The following is an 8,773-nucleotide window of genomic DNA, read 5'->3' as shown; positions in this document are numbered from 1 at the left end:
TTCGGGATATCCTCGAGCAAGCGCACGACGACGCCTTGATCTTTTGGCCGCAGCCTGTTGGACTTTGCGCGAACCTGCACTAACGAGACGGTGCTAGAACCTCCATTGCTGTTGCCGAATGGTTGTACCAGCCTCCTCAGGCATACCAAACATGTAGGTGACCTGCTCACTAACGGCACCGCCATCGTCGTTAAGTTCGATTCGGAGGGGCGGGGGGCACGCGAGGGCCGAGCTGTTGTCTAACGGAATCGTAGTCCCAAGATAAATTTCCCATTGACTTGCAGCTCGGCGGATAATCTTCGGGGTAGTGGGGCTCGAGGCTAAGCGAATCTGGAACGCCCGCCAAGGCATCCAAAGGTTGAAAGCTCCTGTCCCACAGCTTCGAATAAGGGTGGTCAAGTACACAGTACTGAGTATCACATATCATGGCGGCCAGGTGTCTCTAGTGTTAATTAGATATTAAAGAATCTGCTAATCCAGCCCCAAACTATCAAGCCGGCCTTGGAGGTCCGTCGCTAGGGCGTCGACGATTGCCGTCTCAACAATCCCTTCTTGCCATCCAAACACGATGGGGGGGTTGGTGGTGGTGGTGGTGGCCGTCAGGAGTGGAGGGAGCATAAACGGACAGAGACGGGCAGTTCGGCCGCTAGCATGATTAGCAGCGCGAGCAGCACGGCGAGTCGGGTTGATCCGTTGAGGAAGCCGAGTCTGCAGGTGTTTGGGCCGGCGAATGAGTACAGGGGTGAGCAGTGGAGGGCGGGTTACGAAGGGAAAGGGGTGATGAGCAAGGTGTTTGATGAGACGGTCGTGGTGCAAAACAAGGCGTTGATGATGTGGCAGGACCGGACTGTCTTCTTTGCTCTGTTGTGGGGAGGGGTAGGGGCGGCGGCGCTGATGGTGGTGTCGTTGTTTCTGCCGAGTGGGAGGTTGTACTGGTAACGTAGCGAGCATCGCACATGTACCACGCCAGCACAGATGCAAGAACCGTATTCCTGTATTGGGCTATCAACATGAAGCTTTTGGGCCTTTTGGCCAACTTCCAATACTCGGGAATGCTACCTATCGGGGACACCGTTTGTCTCGGTCATCCTTCTGAAATGCATCAACAGACCTCTCATCCTAGCAGTTCCAGGATTAGCAATTAAGCGTATCGCCCATTACTCGTCCATCCACATGAAATCCAACATCATGCCTTCGTTGTTTCAAGAACCTTGCTATGCCATCCCCGATCATCCTTGTTGAGATGAACTTCATCCAACATCATATCGCGGCCATCCATCTCCCATTAGGAGTTAGCTTTCTCACGCCCATCCCTCGTCATGCCTATCCAATGCGTTAACCCATCCCACATAGGTATCATGATTACCCCCTGAAATATTCAAACTCCCCAAACGCCGTGTTCGCCGACCAAATGATCAAAGCCAAACAGAACCCGACTCCCAATAAGGCCAAACAGAACCCGACTCCCAATAAGGCCAAACCAAACCATGACATAAAAAGATGCAGTGAAGACAAAACGGGTGTCACTATAAAAAGACAGTGAAAATCAACATCACCGACACTAACCCCACGCCCATGCCGGCGATGGCCCTGTTCGCCGACGCAGGGTTCCTCGTCTCGGGCCCGTGGGATGCGCTGGTTGAGACCTCGTCAAGGTCTGGGTCAGGGTCTGGCCCAGACGACTCTGGCAGCTGAGGTGGCGGGTCTTGCGGGTCGCGGCTGGTAGCCCGTAGCGTGATGACGGGCAAGTTCTCTTCATGGTGGTCCGAATCTGAAGCCTCTCTCTGGACGGTGAGTTTTGGCTCTGTTCGGTTCTTCCGGCTCGGTAGGGCGATATTGAGTGTATCCAGGTCGACCGTGATGGTGTTGGCGCTGGGCGACTGTATTGAAGCTCCATCCGGGCGTGTGTCTTGTCTTTGGTATGGGGCAGCTGTTCGAGGTTTAGCTTCATGATCCAAGAGAGCTGCTAGCTAACCCCAACGCTGGCTTACTCTTCAAAATGACGTTGCCGTTAACGAGGACCTTGTCGCTGGCGACTGCGGCTCCGCCCCCAACCAGCAGGGCCGGTACAAGCCAAGAAAGCTTCATTGTTTTTATCTTCCTTCCCCCGGACCGCCAAGAGATGGATGAGTGGCCAAGCAACTGGCGAGAAGGGTAAAATGATGAATTAAAGACTGGGGATGCACCAGATTCATAAAAATTAAAAGATGCGATCCTCCAACCCACTCTCTGACCAACTGGCGAATCCTCGCCTGAAATTCGCCGATCAAGTCGTTCCTCTGCGCCGCAATGCAGTGCGACAGGGGTGCCGCGGTCGAGGGGCGTTGCCAAACAAACAGTGCAGTGTGCAGCAGCTCAAAAATAGGCAAGGCTGACCCGAGTGACACAGCCCGGTGAGACGAGTCAGTGTTGGTTCCTTCTCAGGCACGAATCCCCGCTGTTGGGATTTTGTGTGTATAATTGTGGAAAAACTGGAAGGCGAACGAGCGATAACGACGGGGAAGAAGGTGCGTTTTGGATTTTTCGAGCCTTGACGGGGCCGTCCGATTGCGACCAAGCGAGCGAGTGACTGGGTGGTCGTCGTGATCGAGATCCCCCCCAAAAAACTCTATCGTCATCCCAGGCCCAAATTGCCGTGTTCGGTGTTCAGCACCTTCCAAAAAGGAAGCCAAAATCCGCACCCGGTCAAAACCGTGGTATTATTCGCCCACGGGATGCTTTGAAAGAAGGGGACAGGAGCGAGAGCCGAGAAGAACTCGTAACATGGTAAGAGGAAAACAAAAAAGCCCAACCACACAAGTCCCGTCGAGGAGGCTGACATGCCACTTTTCAGCCGTTGAGAGCGGCCTGCATCCATTCGGTTTCCTTGGTTTGCGATATCTGCTATCTCGGCTGAAGATGGATCTCGATGCAACGCTATGCTTCCGCAATGGAATGGAATGCAGCCAAGCGGGTCAATCTAAGGCGCATGGGAGGCTGGACCTGCACTGACCTGCACCAGCCTTGGTTCGTGCAGTGGGGCCGTGTGGGACCGCAGCCCGGGCAACCCTCTTTGCAGCCCGCCGATCGCTGACGAAAGAGTGGGGGTTGTCTTGAGGGTGTCACAGAGTGTGGCACAAAAGTGGTCGAAGGTGGGATGAACCTCGTGTTGTCGAATCGGATGTGACCATATTCGGCATGCTCCCGTTTCTGACCTCCCAACAACAAACCGAGTTGTTGGTTGGACTTGCAGGTTGTTCGGCTGTCCTTGGAACCCTCTCCATGGCGTGCAGCATTCTGTCTCGTCTTGAAACGGCACTCCGGGCCGACTCGAATACCCCCCTCCAACGAACAAACCCGGCGTGTTCCCGTCCCCCTCGCGATGACGTCGCCAGCGGGAGGAATCAACGTTACGAATACCCGAGTCACTTGAGGGTCCCAGCAACCCTAACCTGACAACATCTCCCGACAAGATCCCGATTTCACCGTCAAAACACCACTACTATAGCTCGGCACTCGGGTCAATTGAAAGTTGGTTAGTTAACTATATACATGCTTATCAGCCCTCGCCGCCCAGCTACAACGGCCCCACCATAACATCATCAGCCCTCGGCGGTGACCATGTGCCCCCTTCATCCGAATTCGCGAAAAAACGAGGCACCCTCGAGGTGTTTCAGGGCGTGCTGTGCGCTGTCGTAGCTGCTCTGAGATGCATTCCTAGCTCTGGAAGCTACTTCTTCCTCGCTTCCGCCTTGGAGGATAGCGTTGAAGGCCTTGGCAATGGGGCTACCCGCACTTCCTGTACTGCTCCGGCTATCGCTGACATGCTGCGACCCGCTGCCGGAGCTAAGTATCGAAATGGAGCTCAATCTCCTGTCCACACCAAAGTCCCAGCTGTTGCCGCGACGCAGGCAGTGTGGCTCTGGCATGCCACACTCCTCGACGACGATTTGGCGGATTTTTTCTCGGACGTAGTCGGCGGTCGGACGGTCCGAAGGGTTGGTCGAGAGCATCTTCACCACCACTTCGAGGATTGGCGTGACACCCTTAAACACCGGATCGTCCTTTTCTGCGGCATCTTTGGCCAATTGGTCCATCCAAATCTCAACTTGGCGAGTGTTGCCGTGGAAGGAAGAGTCTGGGAGGGGGCTGCCACGGCCCGCGGCCCTGTGTTTTGCAGCTCGGTGTGCAGCGAACGCCCGCCCTTTCTTCCCGAACAAGAAACTGAGAAGCTCGAGGATTATGCAACCTAGCGAGAAAACGTCGGCAGCCTTGGGATTAGGTTCGGCCGCCTGGTGGCTGCTGCCGCCTGCCGCCTGACCGGGTGAGACTGTCGATGAGTGGGGTGAGTTGGGCACCTCCTCTGGGGCGCCATAGTCGTACGCCTCTCTATCGGATGACGTGCCTTCAGCGGTGTCGCTCAAAGCATTGATGTGCAATTGCGTAAACCCGGAGAGGAAGACGAAGTTGTCCTTCGAAAAGAGCACAGTCGAGGGTCTGATGTTTCCGTGCGAGCGGTCCTGGCCGTGGAACGAGCAGACGGTATCCGCCAGACAGAGTATCCAGTTCATGACTACCTGCGGGAGTACTTTCTTGTCGAGCTTCTTCAAAGAGCTGGGCATGGTGGTAAGGAGCGACTTGAGGCTGAACTCGGGAGCTGGTGTGAACAGGATGTACCCGTATCCCTGATGCGTGTAAGATGCCCAGTACGACAACATATGCTCGTTTTGCAAGCCCCTTATGCCGTTGATCCCAGACCTAAACTCTGCCCGGTCGACATAGTCAGTACCAAGACGGATCTGACAGCGGCAAAACACTCTCTCGGGCTGGTTCGGTAGGGTGACCTTGTCGACATGGCGACCTTGTCCTGCAATCTGCTTCGCCTCAATATAGAACGGAACCAATTCTGGGTCTGCATAGTCGATATGGCTAGCCTTGTCCAAGTGGCGCAAGAGGTACTTGTATTGCCGACCGTGGAATTTCGTTTCCATCCTTTCGTTCTTGGTGGGTGTTAATTTCAGATGTTGTACTTCTTTAAGTGAGAATGGGAGATCGTCATCGTCGTACGCCATTTCGATGAGCTCAAAGATCTGGTTTGGAAATCCCACGTCATCGAGCCAGAGGAATAATTTCTTGCAGCTTGAGTCTATGAACTCCCAGTAAGTTCTGTCAGTTAAGGCCTCGCCAAAGCTGGGCATTTGATCGAGGCGCTTGGCCTCTTGGGGTTTGAGCCGGCCTTGAACAAACTGTTTCGTTACAGTTTGCTCGATCGTGTTTGCATCCCACCACATGGTAAGAAAGAGAAGAGTAATTTTTGGTGATCAGAAAGATTGAAGTAAAAGTGACTGCCGATCGACTCATAGAAAAAGTAGATAGGAGAGACTCTTGATTCAAAAAAAAAGCGAAAGGAAATGGTGGGAAATGGAATACCAACTGGTGGAGATTGCCTCAGGCAAAGCCCATGTGAAACAGATGTAAACAGCTGGGTGCCTGCCGACTCGCCTCTATATCAATGGATAAGGTAGCAGGTTTCCAGGTTCCCTAGAATTTTGGAAAAAGGACCGCACCTGCCCAATGTTCCAGGATCATCCAATTTTTCACATGGTGACCCTGGAACCACACGCTCTCATTACCACTATCACGTCTTCCTATCCTTGATATTAGACATATTCTCGGAGGGCCACGGCTGTAAGAAACAAGGATCTCGTGAGATCTTCCCAATAGAAACAAAATTTGAGTTCCCATACGTCTTTAAATTTAGTGTCTCGTGGTTAGGCTCAGAACCCTTTAACTGCGAATGCTAGAGGCTGTGCGGGAAGGAACGCTTGGGACCAAATTCTATCACTGGCAACTGCCGACCTAGGCACTTTCAAGTTCCTCATCTTTATTGGCCGACCCTATTACGGCAACTAGCAACTGGCAATTATCGGCTTCCAGCTTCTTTCTTCTTTCCATGCCACCTGCCTCTGCTGTTTCTCGCCATCTGTGCTCCTTTCACCCGTATTGTGATGCTCAACTTATAATCTCCCGATAGACAGACGTATCAGAGCCATCTGAGCATGGGACCGAGAGCAGATCACGCTAACGCATTATATACATCCGGAATTACTAGAGTATCAGCTGAGCTACCTTGGGCATGTGTGATACGGATACGCAAACTAGTGAATTGAGCGTGTTGTCAGGGTCCAAGGGGCGGCCTTCTCACGCCATCCCGTCCCATGGGATCCCTTCTACGTCATTGAGTCGCGTCTACTAAACCCATAAAAGTTCCTTATGCAATCTCACGGCTTTATCCTGTCCCAACGGCGTCCCTGTACCTCTTTTATATGGAGGCCGGTACATCCTTCCATTTTAACCTCTATGTCGTACACGATCGTCGAGACACTACACAGCTTTAATTTTAGCGATAGCACCTGCCTATGGGCTAAAAAATCTAGATGCTGTCGTCAATATTGCCTTCCTTGTTTCTGATGTGAAAATGGCTGGGCCCGCTCCTTAGATCAGCCAGGGGATCCCGCCGATGTAAACTGTATGCTAAACGGCTCAACGATCCAAAACTGACCAATTTCGGCTTTTTGCTGTCCTCGAGCATGGTATTCACGAGGTTGACGTTATCATTGCTGTGCCCAGGCTCTAGAACGTGGAAGTTGTCCGGTGCCACTATCAACCCAAAAATGATTCAGTTCATGATGTGGCCCTCTTTCGAGGATCGTGGCATTTTCAGCGCTTAAATCATGCGGAAACCTGGAATATTGTGGGGATCCAGCTTACGGGAACGCTGCTCACTGCTCGCTTTATACAGCTACCTAGAGTTACATGTGTGTGTATCTGCCTCCTTATATGCCTCGTCTCCAAATACAATTACATCTTTTCGTACCCCACATCGCGTTCATCTGGCGCCGGCGCCAGTCTTTATCCCGCCATCCCTAAAACCCCTGTATTAAAGGCCCTTCCTTCTTCTCTTTCGCCGACCCTCTCCTCCCCACAAACGACTTCATAGCCGTATCCACGCCGGCCACCTTCCTCGCCACCGCCTGGAGCCCGACGGGCAGCACGTTATACCAATCAATCCAGCGTGCATACAGCGGCATGCCGATGGCGGCGTTCCTCCCGTTGTCGATGGCGGCAATCACCTCCTTGGCGACGTCGACGGGCTCCACCACGGGGGCGAGGAAGCGGTTCGGGGTCTGCACGCCGTAGAAGAGCGGGGTGCTCAGCTGGCCCGGGGTGACGAGCACAGTGCGGATCTGCGGGTGCGACGCGCGCAGCTCGGCCGTGAGCGAGCGGTGCAGCGCCGAGATGCCGGCCTTGGCCGCCGCGTAGTCGGTTAGGTGCGCCGCGCCCACCGTGCCGATGACCGACGACACGGTGACCACGGTGCCGCCAACCTCGCTGCGTGCCATGGCTGGCAGGAAGGTCTTGAGCGTGTAGAAGTGGCTGACGAGGTTGGTGGTGAGGGACTTGTCGATCTCGGGGAAGGTCATGGAGAGGAGGGGCTTGCCGATGACGATGGCCGCGTTGTTGATTAGGATTGTGGGAGTGCCGAGCTGGAGGGGTGGGAGTTAGTATGGTTGTGGGATAGATAGGGCATGAGGACGGGAACACATACATCTTTCTCAATCTTGGCTGCCACCTGCGCGAGCTGGTCCTTGTCTGTCACGTCGCACTTGTAGTATGTGACACCTCGCGCCTCGCCATTCTCCATTTCCGCAACGTCCAGCACGGCGACCGTGGCCCCGCGCATCCCGTACACCTCAGCAATCAGCAGGCCCAGCCCGCTGGCGCCGCCCGTGATGACGATGACCTCTTCGCTCAGATCCACCTCGCGCGGCAGGCCAAACGCCAACCTGTTGTTGATAGCCCCGGCGATCCAAGACAACGAGATAATGGAAGCCCAGGCAATCGACACCAGCATAGGCGGCGCGTCCCAGAACATGTTCTGGGCGCGGAAGCAGAGCGGGACGATCCATGCGATAAAGGGGTGGAAGAAGCTGGTCTTGAGGACCTTGACGAAGAGGTCTATCGAGAGCGGCGCGAACCAGGAGTCGCGCTGCGGCGGAGTGGCATATGGCGGCATTGTGAGCTTGGCTGCTGTGTTTCGAGGTAGGTTGAGATTCGCGGTGGTTCAAGCTTCGAATGCGATTGATTGCAATGATGCCGATTGTTGCTAGTGGTACAACGTCGCGCCGTTCTATTATCGAATTATAGTGATATATTAAAAGTATACCGAAGAGAAAGGGCGCCTGGCGTTCTTCAAACTTATTGCATAGGTAGTTGAGGGGAGAGAAACAAGCTGACGATGGTTTCGACTGCTTGGGGCACAGCTTTGCGGCATCTGATGTGGCCTTTCGTGCACATGCAGTCGACAGCAGTGGCTGTGAAACACCCCTGGTCTGAGCACCAGACCCCTCGCTGTCAAAATGTTCCAATTGGAGCCGCTGGCATTCCCCTGCAGATTCCAGCGCAATCGTGCGGCTGGCCAGATCTCATGGCGGGGCCAGCGGAGCCGAGACGGAAGTCGGAGACGGCAGGCGCCGACTTCTGACAGCTCCAAAATCACCGAATGATCCACGGCGACACGCTTCACAACCGACTCGGCATAGTAATCGTATCTCTCGTTCGCAACGGCAGTAGACTCGGAGTCGGATAAACGGGCAATGCACAGCGGATCATAGCATCACGAACGACGGCCACGAGGTCTGCAATGTCGAGATCGATGAGTATCGCAGAAGAGCCCCTGAATATCTGTCATTTCTCGCCCATCAGAGGACCACGAACACTCCGACGATATCTA

The 8,773-nt window shown here is 54.2% G+C and overlaps 3 protein-coding genes across 3 annotated transcripts; all 3 read right to left on the bottom strand.

The window, feature by feature from the left end:
* Positions 1 to 655: 655 nt before the first annotated feature.
* Positions 656 to 2,088, bottom strand: CHGG_10206 (uncharacterized protein; the record flags this gene model as incomplete). The annotated part of the gene is made up of 3 exons (XM_001228132.1): positions 656 to 992; positions 1,567 to 1,930; positions 1,992 to 2,088. 3 exons carry the CDS (start codon positions 2,086 to 2,088, stop codon positions 656 to 658), a joined length of 798 nt encoding a protein of 265 aa, XP_001228133.1.
* Positions 2,089 to 3,611: 1,523 nt separating this feature from the next.
* On the bottom strand, positions 3,612 to 5,270 carry CHGG_10205 (uncharacterized protein; the record flags this gene model as incomplete). Its single annotated transcript, XM_001228131.1, has 1 exon — positions 3,612 to 5,270. One exon carries the CDS (start codon positions 5,268 to 5,270, stop codon positions 3,612 to 3,614), a length of 1,659 nt encoding a protein of 552 aa, XP_001228132.1.
* A 1,635-nt stretch (positions 5,271 to 6,905) lies between these two features.
* On the bottom strand, positions 6,906 to 8,056 carry CHGG_10204 (uncharacterized protein; the record flags this gene model as incomplete). The annotated part of the gene is made up of 2 exons (XM_001228130.1): positions 6,906 to 7,526; positions 7,589 to 8,056. 2 exons carry the CDS (start codon positions 8,054 to 8,056, stop codon positions 6,906 to 6,908), a joined length of 1,089 nt encoding a protein of 362 aa, XP_001228131.1.
* Positions 8,057 to 8,773: the final 717 nt, after the last annotated feature.

The sequence above is a fragment of the Chaetomium globosum genome, genomic scaffold (assembly GCF_000143365.1).
Source record: "Chaetomium globosum CBS 148.51 scaffold_7 genomic scaffold, whole genome shotgun sequence".
Classification (NCBI taxonomy): domain Eukaryota; kingdom Fungi; phylum Ascomycota; class Sordariomycetes; order Sordariales; family Chaetomiaceae; genus Chaetomium; species Chaetomium globosum.
Note: the sequence above shows the minus strand (reverse complement) of the source record. Positions and strands in the feature narration are given on the sequence as shown.